Raw genomic sequence first — 21842 nt, forward strand, 5'->3', positions numbered from 1 at the left:
AAGGCTGATCGAGCTGCTCCTTGAACAGCAGAGGCATTAAACAGCACCTTTACCTTGGGGCTTTAGAAAATGCCCCAAATCACAGAATGAATGAGAGGATGGAAGTTACTGAAATCCATTTTACATCCAGCTCTGGAATGCAGCAAGGGGAAATCACCTTAGCAAAACAGCTCTTGCCACAGGCCGGGCCCAGCTGCAGCAGACATGGCTGATTTAGGGCTAACTAGAGTTTGCAATTATCCCCCAGGAATCCCCTCCCATGGACCAATTACCCATAATTACCAGTATTTCCAGCCAGCAGAGCACAGAGCTGCTCCTTTAAAAGGGTTATTCAGCTGAATACACCTGAAGATCCACACCAGGGATCGAGCTAAACTGAGCTACAACAAACGGGCACAAGAGAGAAACAGGTGAGTCAGCAAGGATGGAAAACACACAGAAGAGTGGAAGAAACTTTCCTTGCAACAAGCCCACATGGATTTCCAGCAAGTCAGAGTCAGAGCACCCATTCCATCCGTGGTTCTTCCCTCCAGCAGCCCTGTTTGTGGAGCCGTGCCAGGGAGTCACCCAGTCAGCCCTCACCGGAGGAAGGGCTCCCAGTTCCACGGAGATGCAGGCACAGCAAGTTCTCCCTCGGGATCAAGCACAACTCCTCACTTTTTATGGCTCTGCACAAAGGCAGGGACAGGGAGTGTGCCATCCTTGACTGCTGCTCGGGTCTGGGGTTTGTGCTTTAATGAGAAGACAAGGGCTCGCACGGCCCGGCGGTACGGAGCGCTAATGAGGCGGGAGCAGAGATGAAAAGCTTCGCGCTCAATATTTTCAGCCAGTGGGTGATCAATCTGAAAACAGCAAAGTATAAAATTAGATCTTTACATTTAATAAGGAGGCCAGCTGATTGAAATTGGAGTTTGGTGCCTTTCAGTGTTTCTTCATTAATCAGCTTGGATTCAAGGAAATCTGCTTCCCATCACAAGTGTAACAGGAAGAGCAATTTAATTCCACCCTAGCAATTAAGGGACAAGGCAGCGTGGTCAGTGGCAGGGAACATATCCCCACCTCCAGCTGGGTGGCAGTACTTTGCCATCACAACAGGAAACTAATCTGTGACAAGCTTTGGGTATCAAGCTCGCTGCAATTATAAGCTATGCTGTAGTGTCTCCATAAAGCTCACTTTTGATCTGGCTGATATAAGGTACCTTGGATACTATTTTAAACTTGATTCCAACAGCAACTCGAAGACATGCCAAACACTTGGCAACTCTGCCTGCTGCTATAAAGGGAAATGTGGGATCTCTGTCTGTAGAAGGAGGTGTAATTAAGAATGCAGAAAGGGATTTGCTAAATGTTAATTATGTAGTTATTGCTTCAACATGTGCCAAAACCTGTAATTCAGCACAGTTTAGGAAGAAATCCCCCACCCTTCAAGAAATGCTTTTAATTTCACTTCTGCCTTTTGTGATGGGGAATCTTCCATACACTGCATGCAGGAAATTCCAGTGAGCTAAACGGTATTCCTGCAAGTCCTTCACCACACCCATCACTAAAAAGCCCCTTGGATCCATTCAGTCCCACCTTCCCTTCTCTCTTTTGACACCTCTCAGGTGTCAGTGCAGCAGCTGTGGCTCCCCTGTCTTTATAAACAGTTCAACTGCTGTGACCTCTGCTTGCACATGTGGTGGCTGCAGGTGTTTTCAGATGAGTCCTGTTCAGAAGCAATCCTGCTATACCCAATTCTACTCATTTTAGGGTGATACCAAAATCTTTATGTTCCACAGATTTAGACTTTACTGCCACTATAATCACCATGCATAGCTGTGCTTTCTAAGAACTAAGCTTGACTCACCAAAGGTGAGCTTCCACCTTTCTGAGGCATTCCTACAGCAAACCATCCTTCTGTGCTGCCCCAGACTGGAAGCTGGAGAGCTTGTTCTCACAGCTAGCAAGAACACAACTTTCAAAGTCCTGAATGTTTATCACTTGACTTGTTATTGAAAGGATAATTAATGAATAAATTGAAAATTATAATTATTATGGCATTTTATAGACCAAGCAAACTAGTTATTAAGCCTTACAGCAGAGCCTTGTTCATTTAGTTAAACATACCTGAGGGATCTGGTATTTATCACCACTTTATATACTGTCAACCTTGCCTCTCCGTTTTTGCTATAGATTTAAATTTACAAATATTTAATTAGGAAACAACCAAAAAGTCCCTCTGTTGCTTTCATAGCTGTTTAGTAGGAAAAGCTTCATCTTCTATTAATTTCCTCCTTGTACAGCCCAACTGCAGTGGCCACACAAGTAATCTGTTGACAGGTTATGGAAATGGCAGCACTCTCAATTAACAGGTTCCCTTGTTTAACAACCAAAAACCATCATCTACCTTGCAAATGAAGTTACTCGTAAATAGGGATGTGCTGTGAATCCCTAAAAATAGGAACAGATCACCTGGTCTTGTCCCCACTCAGCAAGCAGGACCAGCTTGGCTGGAAAAGGTTTCACTTGTTCCCACAGGAGGGAGTTTTATTTTTGGAGCCACAGGCAAGTGGCTCTGAACTGTACCTCCAATTCCAGGGCTCCACTGAGCAGCTTCCGAGCGTTCTTCCTGAACGCCTCGGTCCTGGGGTCACTCCTGACCTCGATGGAGGGCCTGTTGGAGTGCTCCCTGATGAAGCTCTTCCACTGCCTGAAGATGTCCTTGGCCAGGCTGGACACCTCTGGGTCGGGGTGTTTGCGCATCTTGTTCACTGTGTGACCTGGGAAACAGAACGGCTCCCATGGGACTGGCAGCTGGCACCAGCCAAATCATCGTGCTAAAGGAGCCACACACCTTCTTAACTCAGTCTCAGCAAAACCACCAAAGTATTGACACAAACATAAATACAAAATAACCAGGATTTAAGCATGGAGCTTGAGCAGTTAGCAAGGAATTGTGAAAATCAACTTCCCAAGTCACCCAGGTGTGGAGCAACGCTTATTTAACACAGGCTACGCTGGCTGTTTACACTGATCCTGGATCTAGTGAAGGTGTTTAAGCTTGGCCTACAAAAAGTGCTGGTTTTTGGCTGGGAACCCCTTTAAGGAAGCAGATGTTGCTGGTGATGGCTGTAGCATTTAAACATGGGAACACCACGATGACTCCAAGCAGAATGTTTCCCATCCAGAGGGCCTGGCAGTGCAGAAGAGGCTTTCCCCTGCGAGGAGACAAAAGGGACCTTCCTGCTTCCAGAGGGGCGTTTTTCCCTGGCCAGGAGCGCTGTCGGCCAGGAGATGTCACTGTTAGGCTTCAGTGCCTCTGCCAGGCCGGCGCTATTCAGGCAGGCATTGGGAAAAAATCCCGGGAAAAGCCTGAATTAGCCGAACGTGGTAAATGAAATGACAGATCAGAGGGATGGATAAAGGGGCGGATTGCAGCTCCTTTTCCAGGGCTCTGTGAACAGAGATCCGGCTGCTCCGATGGCAGACAAAGGCCGGGATGCTCTCCCTGTTCGGGAAAGGCAGTGACCATGTGGTCCCCGTTATCCCTCCCCCAAGTCCTGTGGCAAAGAGGCAGGGATGGGGCTGTGCCATTCGCATGGAGCTGCCCATCTGCTGGGGATTCCTCAGGGTGCTCAGGGCCACTCACTCTGAGGAGATTTTCTCACACCTTCAGGGGATTCAGCCAAATCAGATAAATGAGCACTGACAGCAGGAGAAGGTATTAACCACAGAGTTACCACGGAGAGCTCTTCAAAATTCTGACCACAAAAGGGGTGATGCAGTATTTCCTGGGAGGAATCAGAGGACAGCTGACTTTTTCAGTACAAGCTGTGCAAACTGCAGGTTTGATATCAACAATATTTCATTGGCAGCAATTTCCTCATTTCTTAAAAAGCTTCCAGACTAATCTCTAGTGCACTGACAAGCCAAGCAGACACAAGACAGCCTAATATTCACAGTTTAGATAGACCAGATGTACCTATTTTAGTGGAAAGCAACACCTCCTTGGAAGGTATCTTCTTCTTCAGCTCCTCCAAGGCTTCCATCAGGTTCTCTTTTGGTTGCCCAGGAAGCTCAAGTATAGATTTCCATCGTTTTATGTCTTCCACAACCACAACTCTCTGGGAAAGAGAAAAGCTCGTTATGGAAGTGGAATATTGTTATGATAAGTAAGGACACCACCTTCATCTCAGCTAATGGGGCTGTTATCAATACATGAATTATTGATCATGGCACAGAATATATGATGGGTACTTGCTTGGAATTAGAAAACTCCTGCCAATCAAAGCTGAAGTAACCAGCAAACAAAGAGAGAGGCTTTCACCCCGGTGTGCCAAACTCTGGGCACATAACAGCAAACTCCTCCTAGAAGTGTTCTGAATTTAAGGAATCCATTGTTTCTAAATAGCAAAAGGGATTAAGAGGGAGGTGGCTGATTATCCTGAGAATCCAACTCAGATTGACTTCAGAAGTAAAGCAATGCCAGCAAGGTGAGAAACAGAGCATTAGGGAACACGAATGCAAACCTGAATACACTGCACAGCTGCAGTGTTTTTCACTGGTTTTGCCAAGGACCTTGACAGAACAGACTGCAAACAGTGCAAGTCTCATATTTTGGGTGTGAAGCATCTTATCCAGCAGTGGTCAGACAACTGCAGTGCTTTATGCACCATTCTTTTCATTTTTGCCACACTTGATGAACTTTTTGTTACAGGAAATGTTTTGCTGCTGTGTTTCTACAAGGAGGTGACCAAGAGGGGTACAGCTCTCGTGCAGGTCTCAGGCACGACATCCATGAAATGAACGGAAGGGTTTTCCTTGCTGGAAAGGGATGAAAGCCAGCTGGAAACACTGGGGCTGGCGGTGGCACCGGGCTGTCCTCGAATCGTGTGCCCAGCCCGACCCTGCACCACGCCGTTGTAACCCACGGAACCCCTTCCAAGGCAGCAGAGCCCTCTGCGCCCGTACAACCACCTCCCTGTTCTGACCCACCGCAGTGCTGCGCAGGTTTCCGTGCAGAACCGCTCTCCGCACACCGCCGCTCCCCCGCCGCCCCGCCCGCGCCGCCGCCGATACCGCGGGAGGCCGGGCCGGGCCCCCGCTCCCTCCCACCGGTGACCTGCCTTGAGGGACTCGAGGGTGACCTGCCGGCAGACGGGGGGCTCGGGCGCTGCCCGGCGGGGGCTCTGCGGGCCGCGGGCGCAGCGCACCACGAACCGGTCCATGTTCGCCCTGCCGCCTTCCCTCACGGAAGCCGCCAACGCGGCCCCGCCATTTCCGCCTGGTAGTTCCCTCCAGGGGCGAGCCCCTATGGGATGACTAAGGGTACCCAGCAGTATGGACTACATTTCCCAGCAGGCCTCGCGCGGCAGAGGGCGCCGCTGCCTCGCCCTTTCCGCACGGTAGTTTCCGCCGGGAAGCTCTATGGAATGGGCGGGGATGCCCCGCAGCGCGGACTACACCTCCCAGCAAGCTCCGTGAGGGGCACATCTCGCGAGAGGCTGCCGGCAGCCGCTGCCGGGGCGGAGGAGCGAAGATGGCGGTGCGGCGGGGAGGCCTCGCCGTCCTCCTCCTGCTCCTGCCGCTGTTCCTGGTGATCCAGGTGGGAGCCGCCTCGGGACAGCTCCCTGCCGCCTCCTCCGAGGCCTTCGACTCCGTGCTGGGCAACACGGCATCGTGTCACCGCGCCTGCCAGCTGACCTACCCCCTGCACACCTACCCCAAGGTACGGGCGGGCCCTTCCCCGCACCTGCGCCGCTTCCCGCCGCCTCACCCGGGGCTGGCACGGCCCTTCCTCTGCCCCTCTCTCCCTGCAGCTCCGTGTCTTCTCTAAAACAGATACTTCGTTATGTAAATAGGTGGCTAGGCTGCCGCTTGCCAGTGAAGCGCTGTTGTCAAAGTACAGCTTTGTCAGTGCTGGGGCTTTTGTGGGTTTGGGGCGTTTGGCTGCTCTTTTGTTTTCCTCTTCCCAAAAAGGCAGCTGTAATTTGGCTTGGGCTGCTCCATAATTTGGGCAGTGCTGTGTTCGTGGCAGGGCAAAGATCCTGAGTCAGGGCTCCTGTTTGGCACTTGGATATTGAGGGGTGAAGCATAAATGGTGACAAACAAGTAGCTCATCAGAGCCTTCCTGGGAGCTTTTTGTCTCATGATAAAACACTGAAATTGTGTCTGATAGGAATTTGAATTCATCCCCCAGGGTTTGCTGTTGGTTCATGCTGGCACACCTTTGAACTACAGGCTTAAATTTGGAAAATGCAAGATCACAAATCTCATATTTCCTTGTTCTTTGTTGGCAATAAACTTCATTATCAGCTGCAGCCGTGTAGCAGGTGGAACTCTTACCCTGTATTTGGGATTTCACAGGAAGGCAGCAGGCAAGGGGAGCAATGCTAGGATCAGGTAACAGCTTTGTCTGTTTCCCCATGGAATTCAATTGGATTTTGTAGCTGGAAAGTAACAGGGAGTTGTGTGGAATATGAGTAAATTTACACAGCTTGTTTTGGTGTATTGCACTTTTGAATCTTGCTACTTTTCTTTTTGAGTAAGAGTTTTGTCGTGTGTTGTTGGAGCTGTTCACTAACACAGTCACGTCTTTTACATTTAGTGTTTGTACTGTTTGTCACAAAACTGCTGGTGGAATTGAAAGAAACTTGTTTTAGTTGTGAGTGGAAAACAAGACAAACTTCATTGAGACTGTGATGGAAATGTATCTGTACAGCTCGTTTATCTGGATATCAAGTTACAAAACCTTCTGTGCTCCAGCACCACCCACCTTGTTAGTGTGAGATTTGAGTTTTAGTTTATATTAATAATTTTCTACTCTTGTGCCTTTAAAGCAGATGAACTGATGATCTCAGTTGCAATGGCCAGGTCATTTACAACAGGTTGTACAGGAGGTGTGGTGTGTTTGGTTGTTGTTTAATTAATTCAGAGCCCGTTTTGCACCTGTGCAGTTTGAGTGGCTGCTGGCCTTGAAGTTCTGATTCATGGGTCAGTGGCAGGGTGTGGTCAGTGGGACACTTCTGTCACAGAGGCTTTAGTTCACATCCATCCCCCTGGAGCTGTGGACAGAAGAAATATTAGGTGTAGGATTTCTGTATTTACCTAATTTTAGTCGTTGGCAGTGGGGAAGCATTTTTGCCCTTCAGTCAATATAATAAATAAACATTTGTGTTGGTGGAGCTGTCAGTAGGCAGATAACCAGGATGCTGTGTAGGACATCAGAAAATAATCTCTTTTTCTGATAGTTCTGTTGTAGCTCTGATTAGAATAATCAATCTGTTTAGATACATTGTATTCTACTGTCAAAATTAGAGGTTTTTGGTCCTTTCCTGCTGGGTTTTACTATTTAAGTTCTGAGAATGGAGATTTCCTACTCTTCATGGCGTTAAACATCAATAAATCTTTTTCAGCACTGTCTTAATTTCAAACACAACACTTTATAAAACATTCATTTTGCTTGTGGGTTGTGGGTCTGGAATTCCAAAACAGCATTTGCTGCTCCAGGTTTGCAAATCAATCCATGGGTCGTTAGCGCTGCTGGGTTCATTGCAGCTCATCCCATTCCACACTGAGCTGGGCTGTACCTCTGGTGGAGGGAAGGAGACAAAAACACCCAACCAAACAACAAAAATAAGTTGGTTTTCTGACAATTTGTTGTGGCCTGGAGGTTTGCAAGCCTGTCCTTGTGCCCCCAGGAAGAGGAGCTGTACGCCTGCCAGCGCGGCTGCCGCCTCTTCTCCATCTGCCAGTTCGTGGACGACGGCGCCGACCTGAATCGCACCAAGCAGGAGTGTGACTCTGGTGAGCCCTGCAGCGTCTGAAAGGGTGCTCTGGAGTTGGTGGCATTCTTTCAATTGTTTTGGGTTTGTTTAACAGCTTCTTAAAGTCTATATACAGGACATATTAAAAAAAAGTCTTATGGGAAGGTTGAGGAGAAACTCGCAGACAACAGTGTTGCTGTTTTCCTGAATTTCTCAAGTATCATCAGTGTCTGTAAATAAAGAAATAGTGCATTTTACTATAAACAGTTTGTCATAGAAAACACAAAATGCCTGGGGGAAATCCAGGCAAATAATGCTTGTCTGTTAATAATTCCCTGTGACAATCAGTCCTGTTTGCCATTCCTGACAAATTTGTATATAGAAGTGAATTGTTCAGTGGAGCAAGAGCGTAGATCTCACTGTGCCTTGTAACTTGGGGTCTGGCCTACATCCTAAGCTTTTCCTGCAGCTAACCCCTTGGGAATGAGGTACATGTTTTGCTTGGAATAGGCCTTTTAAGTCTTGGTTACTGATTCTCTCAGGCTGTCTGTGTTAGAGCAAAGATTTAACAGTGAAGATGAAATATAGAATCATTTCAGTTGGAGAAGACCTTTAAGGTCATCAAGTCCAACCATTCCCCCAGCACTGCCAAGCCCACCATGTCCCCAAGTGCCACACCTTTATGTCCCTCCAGGGATAGTGTGTGATACAAGCCAATTAATAGTGGGTTTGGAATTGTGTAGAACTTTGCTCCAGGAATATTGAAGAAGCTGATTCACAGCTTTATTCAGAAAGGAAGGGTAGGAGCTCTCCACATTTACTACCAATGCAGTGAAGCACCAGGCCAGCACTCAGGGGAGGCTTTTGTCCTCTCAGTAGCTCCTGAAAGCAAGAGGGCTTGTGGCTCAGGTAGGGAAGCAAAAAGCCTGGCATGCAAATATGCTAACATGTTAGAAAAGTGCAGTAAATACTCCAGAAATAGGCTAATGCTCCAGTCTGTCACACTGTGTAGCTGTGATGCAGCCTGTCAGTGTAGTTGTCAAACCACACACAACAGAGTGCCATAAAGCAGGGTAATGTAGCAATAGAGCACATGTAGGGTAATGGAACAGTTGCTTATTTCTGCTTTAACTCTTCTTTCTGGGGCTGTTGTCTTTGCTGGCTTATGTTCTATAATCTGCTGGTGGGTGCCCTGTGAGTGTTCTGTGCTTGGCAGATCTGTCTTGGCTGCTCTGCTCAGTTCTGTCTCTGGTGCTTCCTGCAGACACTGACTCGGTGGCAGTTGTAGCCTGGAATGGCTGCTCAGGTGCCATGAGCTGAGCACTCAAAGGTTTAACTGCTGCTGCCGTGCTTCCTGCCAGCTTCTCAGTCCTTATGATGGTCCATTTGTTCCTCTAGAAAACTGAGAGAGCTCCTGTCCTCTGTGTTGCTTTTTGGTTGGATTCTTTAGTTCAGGTACTACTGAAACGCTGTCCACCTAAGCTTTAGAATAGTGCAGGAGAGCTGTGCCTGTGTATCATCTGCCTGATTTGTCCGTGGGCAGAATAAACTAAATTATTCTCTCAAAATAATTTCAATTTCTTGGCCTTTATGATCTCTAGTGAGAAATTAATAGAAGCTCTCTCTAAAACAAAGAGCTTCATTTTTCATAAGAAATTATTCCATAATACTTTCAGTGCAGTTTCTGTATTAGCAGGAAATGCTCCTTTGATTTTCCTGTGATACCATGGCTTCTGCTGTTACCTCAAAGGGATTTAATGGACTGATGGTCCCTCTGTTCTCTTTAGGATTCCATCTCTGTTCTCTGATGTTTTGTGTGATATGTAGAAGAAAGCTATAGTGGTGGTGGGAGGATCAATGAGAGCTTGCATCCCTGAGCTCAGCCAGGGTAACACTGGTGATCATTTACTCTGATTGCAGCCAGATTTCAACTCCCTGCTCTGTTGAAGCTCTGATTCTGTCATTAGACCTCAGAGCAAATGCTACCCTGGGATTGCCATATCTTCCCCTGCAAATGGGATTGTCAACTGCTGCTTTGTTTCTGATCCAATTTATACTGAGAATGTTTTCTTAACTAAAATGCAGAATTTATCATCTCATTTGGGGAACTTCTCCCTTGCAGCCTGTACTGAAGCATACTCCCAATCTGATGAACAATATGCTTGCCATCTTGGATGCCAGAACCAGTTGCCATTTGCTGAGTTAAGGCAAGAGCAAGTAAGTAGGTGACATGTTTTTCAAATACCACCTACTTGTTTCTGTTCAGTGTGTCTTCTCTTTTTAAAATTTCTTCAAATGGAAAATTAATCTTCCTAAGAACTGAAATCTAGACATGAGGTGAGGGGTGAGCAAGAATGTAACTTCCATCCTTTTCATGTAAAAACAAATGGAAAAAATGTTAATGTTGTGCTTGCAGTTAATGTCTCTGATGCCACGAATTCATCTCCTCTTTCCTCTGACACTGGTGAGATCATTCTGGAGTGACATGATGGACTCAGCTCAGAGCTTCATAACATCCTCATGGACTTTCTACCTTCAAGCAGATGATGGCAAAATTGTCATATTCCAGGTGATTCCTTTTTTCATTGAGGTTAAGGTGTCCTGGCTGCTGACTTCAACTCTGCTTCTTCCAGCCAGAGAAAAAACTCTAGAGCACCATCAAAAGTGTTTCGTTTTTCCTAGTATTTCACTGCCTTTAGGGCCATCTTAAAATTCAAACTTAAAAGAATGGCTCATGTCTTAGGGTTAATTTCTGTATTAGTTCTGAAAATGTAAATTATCAAAATTATCAAAACCAGTGGAAGCTTTCTAGCAGGATCTCCTAACTCCTTATTTTGTTTTAGTCAAAGCCAGAAGTGCAATATGTTCCACAGCTTGATCAGGACACGGGAGGAGATACAAAAGGAGCCTTGTCGCTGAGTAAAACAGCCTGTAAGTTGTTTTTTGTGCTTTGAAAGAGTAAATGCCAATGTTCCCTGTCATGCAAATTTAAAAAATGATGTTGCAGGTGGCATATGAAAGCAAATTTTTAGAGAGCTGCACTATAATTATTTACTGTGCAGGGCGCACTGCGTACGCTTGGCAAAGCGCGGTAGCAACCGAGCTCTGGTCACATGGAAACCTGCAGGCTGGGGCTGCTTTAAAAGCTTCCCTTGATGCTGTCTGTGCAGACAGAGTGTGTGGGGCCTGGGTTTTCCCTTCCCTTGCTCTCGTGCCCTCTCTTTGTGCTGTTGTGCCTCAGCAGACGGACGTCCAGGGAGCTCGCAGACCTTCCGGGGGCTCTTTGAGGAGCGAGCCAACGACAGCTTCTTCAAGTGTCTCTCCATGTAAGTATGGCCTGAGCTGGCTCTTCCCACTGGGGAGGGTAAAGGCCTTTCCTCTGGGTGTGCAGGCCTGCTGGGAGGTCTCAAGGTCTCCCAAGTCTGTAGGCTCAGGATGCACAGCATCACAGTTTTGTATCTGCCATTAGTGCTGCTTTGCTGTCCTGGCCCTGTGTTTTTTGCATGCTGTCCTGCCAACTTTGATTTTTCCTTTCCATTTCAAGTGAAGAACATATTGGTAATTTCATGCACTGGTTTTTGAGTGTGTTCTGGGAACTGTTGAATCAATACTGTGTTTTGCCTGTTCATTAGCTCTGAATGTGTTTTAGGGAAAAGCACTTTGTTTTGGGATTGTGTTATGTAGCACACTGGTATGTCTTGTTTCCAGGCTGAAAATCCTCAGTATGTATTTATTAAAGCTTTTTTACTTTCTCCTTAAAAGTTCCCACATGAAGGATCAGTGAGTTGTCCTGAAGATGCATAACAGAAAAATCTGGTTTTTAATCTGTAAACAGGGGGATTCTTAGGGCCCCATAACAGAATCCTGCAAGTCTTTTGTGATATCAAACAGGCATTAAAGTACCCAGGAGTCTGCAGTGGGCTGTGTAGCTGGAAGGGCCAGAGACAAATGAATTGGCAGGAAAGGCAGTCAGAAATGAGCCAAACTTTTTAGAGGCCCATTGTCTTGTATTCAGTCTATGAAGTCTATCAACATTCTTGTCATTTCAGAAATTCCAGTTGGATTTTAACCACTACACTCGTCCTGTCAGTGCTGGTGCTGCTCTGGATTTGTTGTGCAACTGTAGCTACAGCTGTAGAGCAGTATGTTCCATCTGAGGTACTGCATTTCAGAACTACAGTATTTGGAATTTATTCATTATATTGCTTTTATGTTACAGCTGTCCAGAGACTAAGAAATATTTGGGGGAGGTTCAGTTAAGGAGGGTTTTCTTATTTTGTGGCTGTGGATGGCAAACCAATTTTGTTTATTTAAATGATGGTTTTATAGCTGAGCATTCTTGCTCATTCCTGTGGCTCCCAGGAGCTCTGAGCCCTATTCAGACACAAAGTCTTTTGGTTTGTAGTTCTGTCCTCTCAACAACCTTCAGGGTGCTCTGCACAAATGGAGGCTGATTCTCATTTCTCTGGGAATGAAGCTATTCCAAGGGCTGGGTGGTGTAGGGGGGACCCAGTATGGGTTTAATGCAGGAGGATCAGTGGTGAGAACAGTGACAGCAGAGTTATTGGTGATATGTATGAGTGCAGAGTCTCATGGGGGGGAATGGGCACTCTCCCAGTGCCCAGAGAGTCCTGACTCAGCAACCAAAGGAGCTGTTACACAAACACTCTATCTGCCCTTGTTCTGGCAGATTTCATACATTTCTTCTGGATGCAAGTCTAGTTCAGCTCTGAATTTCAGATGTTACAGAAAGCCTTGTGTTGCAGGGCTGCAGCCATCAGAGCCTGGAATGCAGCTGCATAATGAAATTCATTTTATTCACAATATAGAGAGTCTTTGTCTTAAAGTATCATGTTTAAATGTTTCAGAAGCTGAGCATCTATGGAGATTTGGAATACATGAATGAGCAAAAACTCAGCAGATACCCACCCTCTGCACTTGTTGTGGTTAGATGCAAGACTGAGGAACATGAAGAAGCAGGACCTCTTCCTACAAAAGTCAATCTGGATCAATCTGCAATTTAAATCTGTTGGATCCAATAGACTAATTCTAACAGAGCTAGAAACTCCTGATTGATTGTGGTGGTTCTTCAGATGAGAAGCTTAGCAGCCAGTCTTTAAATGCAAATAAAGTTGCAAAATCAACAAATGTCATGGGATTTCGTTTTCAGCTAGTAGAGAAGATTCAGACGTTCAGACATGAATTTGTTTGTTTCCAGGTATAATCACTTTTCACTGGTGTTTGCTATTGTGTCTTTTTGCTTACAGAAGTTGTAAGCGTGCTTTCCATACTTCTGCCAGGACACTTTCAAACTTACTTGTGTGTTCTAGGATGTAATGTGTACAGTCAGAGTTAGCTTTGTAAAGGTATAAGACATTTTAAGTAGGCAGGACATGCCTTTCTAGTGTTGCACTTTCTGTTGTAGTTAAGAGAAAATATTATAAAATTATCTGCTGAATTTTTTTGTACTTGTTAATGTCCATGCACAAACAACCCTGTCTTCAAAAACAGAAATATATTTTTTCTACAGTGTGGTAATATGCAAGGTGGAAAGCATTTGTGAGGTACTGTAAGCTAGATCTCAGCTTGTGAAAGATGGAAATGTGTTAAAATTTACAGACATATCCCTTTACATGCAGAACATTACATGGTCAGTTACTTTGTCAAACTTTAGCCTTTAAGTCTTAAATTGCTTGTAAAGTTAGCACCTGTGTTTTCTGAAAACTTCTACTTTCTGTTCTTGATTAACTATTCTGGTCTTGTAACTTCATTTACAGAAACAAGTTGATTCCTTAGAAATGAGAGCAGACAAATAAAATTGACTGTATAGAAAATGTTGACTATATAGCTTTTTGCTATGGTTAATTATTGACCACAGCAGGCTCGGTGTGAAAGCCTGTCTGTAGCCTTCCTCTCGTGGGCAGCGTGACCTGATTTTGCTGTGATTCACTAACACGGCAACAATGAACAATGTCCCTCATGTCTAACCTATTTTTTTGTGGATCTTATTATATGCTGGTTCCCACAGTGTTGGCAGGTTGGGGGTGTTGGTGATTTATTTTAGGGTGTCTGAGTGAATGCTGTCTAGAATGCACAGTCTTCAATTCACTGTCCTTTTTTTGTTGATTAGACAGAATTCCCTCAAAGGTTTAAAAAAATATAACGAAGAACTGTGGAGATTCTGGGGGATACAGTGATATATTCCCCCACTTAAACCTGGCTCAGGGGTCATTCCCAACTGGTCTGTGAGCAAATGGTTGTGTGAGTGCAGCTGATGGAGCCTTTCAGGCATGTGCAGCCCCCAGCCCAGCAGTGTGGCTGTCAGGAGCTTCCAGGTCGTTGAGGATGTTTGTTTCAAGCAGGTTTTATCAGCCTGCAGGAACTGCAATCTCAGCTCTCAAATTCTAGGTACCTCTTCATGCTGAACCCTTCAGGGGGACAGCCCAGAGCTTTGGGTGCCAGCAGCCTTGCCCTCTGCAGGTGTCATTGCAGGGGCCTTGCTGAGAAGGGACAGGGTGGTGTTTGGGGACACTGCTCACGGGGCAGGGACAGGAGCTGCCTGTGTCAGTGATGCTCTGTTTTTTGCTGGGGATGCCAGAGCTCGGTGTGATCTGTGCAACCCTGCTCAGCAATCACTGCTGGCTTTACTTCAGGGATTAGTGCCCATCTTAGCACTGTGCAGTTTGGGATTTCCAGAAGAGACTGCAGCAATCCCCCTTTTCCTAACTGAATAGCTTATGGAAATGTTTGCAAGTCTGTTTAAATGTTTTCCTGTACCATTACACGTGGTTGCAGAGGGAGCAGCTCTGTGCACACGTGGCTCTTTGCCTGTTCCAGCGTGGACAGTACAACCTCTGTGAGGCTGATGACTTGATTTCACAAAACTTTCTCTTCAAAACTCCATTGCTTACAGCCCTGGGCTCGAGTTAAGCAAACAACTTGTGCTTTCATTGGGTGTTTTGTCTTTTGTTTGCTGTTTAATGGCATTTCAGCTGAGTGATCTGTGCAGTGCAGCCAGTGATTCAGCAATGTGCTCCTGGGTCACAGAGAGCTCTGTGCCTGTGGCACTCTGGCACTTGGCACTGCTGTATCCAGAGCGAGCCAGAGCCTGAGGAATTTGGTGAGTGTTGTACTTGTAAACTTGTCAAAAAATCTTCCCTCAGTAAAATCAGATAATAGCAAGTAATGGAACTGTTTCTCAAGATTTCTAATCTAAATGGACTCTTTAAGCTGTCTTGGCATTTGGCTTTGCAAAATGTCATTTCCTATTCATTTTTTGTTAAATGTTTGACTTACTGACATCTCCCTTTTCAGAGGCTGCAATTTGGGTTTGATCTCTGCTCAAAACCACTGTTTAAATGAAGGGCCTTAAATTATTGAAATTGCAGGAGGAAAGCATTTTATGTTCTCTTTAGGCACGTGTTCAACTGAACCTGTATCGGGTTTAGAATGGAATCATCTGGACACAAATGAGGTGACCCTCTTAAGTGTGTGCAATTCGTTGCTGGCAGAAATAGCCCAGGTATATTTGGGGAAAATTGGGGAGTTTTTAGGTGCTAGAATTTACAATAACCTTCTATCCTACTGGATACACTGATATTTGTTGCCTCTTCAGCTTTTCTGATCTTTGGAATTTTTTATTTATTATTTTTTATACTTCAGAGGAGCTTGCTTGCCTTTCTTACATTGCTGTCATGAACTCATTTTTCTGAACTCTAAGCAGTCTTTGATGTGGGGTAACTGCTCTGAAATCCAACTGCCTGCTTGGCTACAGCTGAGCTTGATAATCCTGGAGCAGGAAACAGATGGTGGTAGATGTCAGGTCGTAGAATCATCGAGTTTTTTAGCTTGGGAAAGATCTCCAAGAATGAGTCCAACCATTTCCCCAGTACTGCCAATGCCACCAGTAACCCGTGTCCCCAAGTGCCACATTCACATGGCTTTAGGGGCAGTTACTTCACCACTGCCCTGGGCAGCCTGAACCAGTGCCTGACAATTCTTCCAGTGAATATTTTTTTTTTTCTGCTATCCAATCTAAACCTCCTCTGGTACAATTTGAGGCCATTTCCTCTTGTCCTGTTGCTTGTTAATTAGGAGGAGAAGAGCCTGACCCCACCTGGCTCCAACCTCTTTTCAGGGAGCTACAGAGAGTGAGAAGCTCCAGGCTGAACCCCCCCCCCCCCCAAGCTTCCTCAGCTGTTTCTCATCACTCTTGTGCTCCAGAGCCTTCCCCAGCTCTGTTGTTCTCCTCTGGACATCTCTTACAGACATTTGTCTCCCAGGGTGGGTTGACTCCACATTTTAAACTCTTCACTGTAGATTGTTTTGCAGGGTATGCACAGCTGGCCTGCTTTACCTGGCTCTTACACAGGGCTCAAACTCCTGACCACCTAATAAGCTTTAGGAAGGCTCAAAATAGTCCTGGATCAAGTCTGATTAGAAACTGAGACTTCATCTTTAAAGAGCAAGAGATCCAGAATTCAAGATCTGCTTGGTCTGATTTTTTTCCACATTGCAGCAGCTGCCCAGTCTTGCAGACTGTTTGCTACTTGGCATTGGATGTTTTCACCCAAAACCCTTCGTGAAACAGGAGAGTTTTCTACCATCACCTTTAGTAGTGATGTATACCTGTGAGAAGCTTCTGTTTTGGACAAATTGGTGCTGCTGTGCTGAAGGAGGAGCTCCTGGAAGGCTGTGTTTAATTCTGGCTGGTCAGTGAGGACAGGGCTGGAGATGCCCTGGCGGTGAGGAGCGTATTAACTCAGTGTAATTGGGGTGGGGTGTGTGTGGGGATGGAGAGGGAAGCTGGAGCTGCAGTTGTTCCTCCATGTCAGGCATTCTGTGGTGCTTTGGGTCCACTCAAGGCAACACCAGCTCAGAGACAATCTCCTGCCAGCCTCTCTTCCACAGCCCTGTCTTGCCTGGGGAGGAGTCATGGCCTGTGGGGTGGCAACAATTTGGAAGCACTTGAGTCCTGTGGACCCTCTTGCAAGAACAACCTGAGCTCCTCAAAAACTTGATGCTTTTTCTCCCCACTATCCCCACGGAAAAGCTGTCTGCTCGTGAAATTTCATCCTTGAAGCTGTAAAACTCCTCTCTGTGGGAGCTGTGCCGAGGCCTGCAGCCAATTTAGAAGGCTCCAGTGTATTTGTAAGTTCATGTTTGCTGCAGGCTGAGCTGCTAAGCCTTCCTGTGGGCCTGGAAATTCGAGCACTCAAGTTAAAAAGGACCCTGGAGGATTTCCTGTGCCCGTGCTCATTGCCCAAGCGAGGAAGCTGTTCAGGATGGTTGTACCCTGCACAGCTCTCCTGAGATCTCATCACCTGGCAGGAGCCTGGGCTGGTGCTGCCACAAGGGCAGTGGGACAGCTCTGTCTTGGGAAGGAGGTGTGGAGACAGGAGACTTTCATGGAGATGAGACTTTCATTTCCCTCAAGCTTTAACTGTGGAGGGGTTTTCCATGACCAGCATGGGGGTAAATGCAGTCAGCGTGAGCTAGGGGTGAGTTCTTGTCTTCCAGCGTGGCAGCAGGGCTTCAGCTCCCTGAATCTCTGTTTGCTCTGCATTGTCTCATGCCCTGTTACGAAACCACGTTGGAGACAAGAAGAATGAGAGAGTTTGTTGTTGGCTTTCACTGGGGCTGGAGCAGAGGCTCAGCACTGCCCTGCCAGTCCCTCCTGCCTGTGAGGTGCTCCCTTGCTCTCTGGCCTCTGTTGGGTTGGTATCCTGGTAACTTCGCTTGTGCTCGGGTGCAGAGAGCTCCCTGTGATCCCTGGAGCTCTGGGAAGCATGAACAAAACTCACCCCCAGGTACAGTTCTTCAGAGAAATCCTACATACAGCTGTTCCCTGAAGTGCATGTGTTCTTGCCTGTGCTGTTTGCCTGACTTCTTCATCACTGCTTTCTCTGAGATCTCGAGCTGTTTCTACTTACCTTGATACAAAAGAGAAGAGTTGATGTAAAGTGCTGGGCTTGGTTGGTGTTTTTTTTTTACAAATGGGTAATTAAGGTTTAAAAAGGGATATGATTGATTGTTTTGGGAATTAAAGGTGGGCCATGTTTTCACTGGGGCAATTTTTGCTTGTATGTAACAATAATGGAGTACATGAGGTATTCCTGGGTAAGATGTGAGAACTAGAAAGGTGAAGTTTGTGTGGCTGTGGGATTCTGTAAATGCCTTTTATTCCTTTCCTTCTAGAGGAACGGTGATGTAGCTACTTTTGGTTCAACAGAGTCCTTCTCTGGAGAAAGAGGTAATGAATAAAATGCAGAGTTCTATTATTAAAGTATAAATCAATGGCAACTATCAATGTAATATAAAATACAACCACTATTTATGGTCTGTTTGGACTGATTTTTCCTCTTTTCTGTGTAGTGAAATGTCCAGACTATAAAATTAATAAACTTCAGCTGTTGTGTGTTGGCCTGGAGCTGGCAGTCATATGTACAGTTGTATGATAAGTGATCCTTGTCTGTCACAGAAAGGCTCACAATGAGCTTGCTGTGGCCTTTCCCTATGTCTTCATAGCCAAACTTCAGCAAATTTTGCCCATACTCTGAAGGATGAGGTGGGATCAAAGAGAACCAAACAGCAAGCCTGTAGTTCAGCTTGCAACATCTCATCAGCACCATTATTTTATACTCCAGTCTGTTTGTAATTGTTGTGCTTTGTAGTCAGAGGTGTTTTGTAGACACAGACGTGCTGTAATTCACCATTTCCCTTCTGAGCTGAAATCTGTGTTTGGCTCCTGGTGGGGCATGACAGAGGGGGAGCTTGCTGGAATCAGGATCCTTTTGCTGTTGAGCAAAGGCTGTCCCTTCCCTTCAGCTTGAACACTTAAGCAACTAAGTAAACACAAAGCACAGCTGAGACAAATTCTAACTTGAAAGTTCTTTAAGCTCCTGAAAGCTTTTAAAAATTCTAATTAAAGATTTTTAAGTTCAGACATGCCAAAATCAATTATACAGGCAGGGCTGCCTTAAGTGACTGGTTACATTTTCTGAGATGACCACACTGCTGTTTTTTGCCATTGGTCTGGGAATATGAAGGAATGGAGGGAAATGCCCTGTTGGTTTGGAGGCAGAGCTGCAGGTGCAGGTTGCTGAGGTGAGGGTGGGTGCTTGGCGTGGCTCCTGCCTGTGCTGCCATTGTCTGGCAGTGATTGTGGGTTTGGCCTTTAGCTTTGCAGCAGGTTTGATTTATGTCCCTGACTTTCTGAAAGCTGGAGTCCCTGAAGGTTGCTGTGCCCTGGAGATGTTGTTAGGGAGGGAAGGGGCAGCTCTCCAGTTCCTTCTCACCATTCTGTGCTGACAGTCCAGCCTCATTCCATGGGAGTCCTGGCTGGGGCAGAAAGCCTGAAGTGCTGTAAAATGAAATCTTACCTCGTGAGGAGTTTTGCTGTGGGCTCTGGGAGGGCACCTTCCCCTGCCTCACACCAGCCTGCCCTGTGCTTCAGTGTCACTCTGTCCCACAGGGCTTTGGCCTTCATCCCCTGCATCCCAGCCCACGGGATGAGCTCCACGGAGACGTGGGGCTTGTGCCATTCCACCCCGGTGCTCTGTAGCAGCAGCACAAGTTCTTCCACACTGCAAGCAGCAAAATTCCCCACGAGAAGGTGTTTAATGGTGGAGTTTGGCTCTTTAAACTCAACTATCAACCCCTAACCCCCGGCTGGCCCCCATGCAGACGCCCCAAAACGCCAGCCTTGTGTCCCTGCACTGAAACACCCAGACCCTTCCTCAGTCCCTGACTGTCTCTCTTGCCTCCCCCAGGCTGCTGCCGTCCCTGTGGTGCCCGATGCCATCCCTGTGGTGCCCGGTGCCATCCCCATGGTGCCCGTCCTGGCTGCACACAGAGGCCCCTCTGCATCTCTGCCCTGGCCCTGCTCGTCCTCGCCACCGCCGTGGCCTCGGGGGTGGCAGCCCTGGCACTCCTGCCACGGGCACCAGGTTGTGTCCCCAGAGGGGTTGGGTTTCTTTGTTAAGGGAGGCAGAAATGGTGCTGCATGAGCACAGCTGTACCAGCTTTGCTCAGCCCAAATGGCCAGCAGCCATTCCCTGCTCCACAGGGCTGGGATAACTCTGGGTAGCACTGTCGTGCTTAAGACTGCTGGTGTGGTTTTCAGACTCTGCCATGAACCTACCAGAAATTAATCCTGGCTCGTGGTTATTTCCAGAACAAAAAATTAATTTCAGAAACACCCCTTAACTCCCCTTGGTCTATTCCTCATATCACAAAAATGCTGGAAAATAAAGGTTTTCTCACTTTCCTCACAGTGAACCGCCTCTGCACAGCCCCTAATAACAGGACAGGCTTCTTGTGTGACGACAGAGTGACTTGTGTCCCAGCCAGCTGGGTCTGTGACAGAGTCAGCAACTGCAGGAACGGAGAGGACGAGCAGGAGCAGCTCTGTGGTGAGTGGTTTTGTTGTGAGCATCCCCCCTGCACTGATCTTCCAGTTGTGAGACAGCAGCCAGGGTTCCTCTAACCCTGCCCTGTGCTTCTGGCTGCCTGCAGGAGCAGATAGGCCTGGCAGAGCCTTTGTGGGGCAGATGCTGAGAGATGGCACTGCCCAAAACCTTGCAGGAATGCCAGGAATTAAAGGCTCCAAGCTCATCTGATCTTCCTAGGGTTTTTTTTCTTTAAAAACCATGCTGTAGCTTTCCATCAGTGAAGCTGTATGCCTACATGGCTAATTCATTGTTCAGTCACCCTGGGGAAAAAACTAAATAAAGGAGAAACCTGGGGCAGACTTCCTGTGTCCCACCACAGAGCTTCCCCATTTGTTCATGTTGGTTTGATACTGCAGGGGAGTGTCCTGGCAGCAGCCTTTGGTGCATGCCATCCCCATTTGAGGCAGTGTGTGTGTGCCTGGGGGGGTTTAGCCTGTCCTGTGTGTGTGCCCTTGCAGGTGACTTGCCCCACAGCCTCCCAGGGTTCCTGGTTTTCTACTGCAGCAACCCCAGGTCCTGGGTTTATGCTGACCAGAGGTGTAACGGGATGAACGACTGCGGGGACTGCTCTGACGAGTCCTGGAGCTGTAAGTCTGTCTGCTGGCTCCTGTCTTTCTGCTGATGGGTTGCAACAGCTTCCACAGGTGTGGGGCTTGTGGATGCTGCTGGAAATGCCTGGAGGCTGGCACCCACCGCTGAAACACAAAATAGCTGGGGTGAGGTGTGAGTATGAGCCATGCAGGCTCAGTGCCCCTGGCTGCCAAGGCTTCTGTGTCAAAACCTGGTGGCACCTGAGAGAGGAAGGGCTCTATGCTTTGCTCCCAGTCCCAAAAATTGCTCTTCCTCCGTGGCTTGCTGATGTGGAGCAGTTTCATCAGCGTGTGTGGCTGTTAGCAGTAACCATTCAAGCTGGCCTTTGGTAGCTGGTGAGCAGATGGGTGGCTCTCCAAGCAGTGCAGGAGATGAGTCTTGCTGAAACGAGCAGCAGATTTGTTCCTGAGTCACCCCCATGGTTTTGGACAAAAAAAAAAGGGGGGGGGGGGAGGAAATTACAGTTAGTTGTTGCCCCCAGGATGGCCTCTCTGCCATGAAGGTCATTGCAATGTCACACTCTGGTTGTGACAGCACCAAGCCAGTGTCTGCTTTGGAGGGCTCACAGTCACAGGGTTGTCACCAGCAGCTTTTCTGCTGGGGGGATGAAAGGATTTTTACCCATGGAAGGGAGGAGGGAGGGGGTCAGTGCAGCAGAAGCATTTCAGTTCCCTGTGTTCCGTCCTTCCAGTGGCTGCCTGCCCCCCGTGTGGGCAGGACTGGTGGAGCTGCCGCCCTGTGCACTTCGAGTTCTGCTCCTGCATCCCCCGCAGGCTGTGCCGGGACGGCATCCAGCACTGCCGGGGCTGGTCCGACGAGTTCCTGTGCCCAGCCTGAATCCCGGTGCCCATCCCTGCTGGGGACAGCAGCGTGCTTCCCGCACGTCACCCTGGAGCCTCGGGGTCCTGCCCTGCCGCCTGCTCGGGGAGCTCCAGCCAGACAAATCCTCCTGGCAGCGCGGTGACACCGGGCAGGGACCAGGGGCGGTGGCAGCCCTCGGCTGGACACTGCTGTGGGACCGCTGCCAGGAGCCTGTGCCACGTCAAGGTGACAC

The 21842-nt window shown here is 47.5% G+C and overlaps 3 protein-coding genes across 4 annotated transcripts; 2 read left to right on the plus strand and 1 right to left on the minus strand.

Annotated features, from left to right (window-relative positions):
* Window positions 1–5221, minus strand: TCEANC2 (transcription elongation factor A N-terminal and central domain containing 2). The gene is made up of 4 exons (XM_084211035.1): window positions 5106–5221; window positions 3962–4103; window positions 2566–2759; window positions 1–842 (listed from the first exon to the last, which is right to left on the minus strand). Exons 1-4 carry the CDS (start codon window positions 5205–5207, stop codon window positions 654–656), a joined length of 627 nt encoding a protein of 208 aa, XP_084067161.1. The 5' UTR covers window positions 5208–5221; the 3' UTR covers window positions 1–653.
* A 273-nt stretch (window positions 5222–5494) lies between these two features.
* TMEM59 (transmembrane protein 59) lies at window positions 5495–13579 on the plus strand. Of its 2 annotated transcripts, none has more exons than XM_084211082.1 (8): window positions 5495–5707; window positions 7680–7785; window positions 9868–9962; window positions 10162–10314; window positions 10589–10676; window positions 10987–11071; window positions 11795–11903; window positions 12614–13579. In XM_084211082.1, exons 1-8 carry the CDS (start codon window positions 5519–5521, stop codon window positions 12767–12769), a joined length of 981 nt encoding a protein of 326 aa, XP_084067208.1. In that variant the 5' UTR covers window positions 5495–5518; the 3' UTR covers window positions 12770–13579. The 2 variants fall into 2 exon arrangements, with proteins under 2 accessions (XP_084067208.1, XP_084067209.1); XM_084211083.1 differs by having other exon boundaries at window positions 10990–11071.
* A 3954-nt stretch (window positions 13580–17533) lies between these two features.
* Window positions 17534–21625, plus strand: LDLRAD1 (low density lipoprotein receptor class A domain containing 1; the record flags this gene model as incomplete). Its single annotated transcript, XM_084210957.1, has 6 exons — window positions 17534–17554; window positions 17943–17997; window positions 19517–19693; window positions 20021–20158; window positions 20656–20784; window positions 21480–21625. The coding sequence occupies 6 exons, from the start codon at window positions 17534–17536 to the stop codon at window positions 21623–21625; spliced, it is 666 nt and encodes a 221-aa protein (XP_084067083.1).
* Window positions 21626–21842: the final 217 nt, after the last annotated feature.

This window comes from Fringilla coelebs (genome assembly GCF_963513975.1).
Source record: "Fringilla coelebs genome assembly, chromosome: 9".
Lineage (NCBI taxonomy): Eukaryota > Metazoa > Chordata > Aves > Passeriformes > Fringillidae > Fringilla > Fringilla coelebs.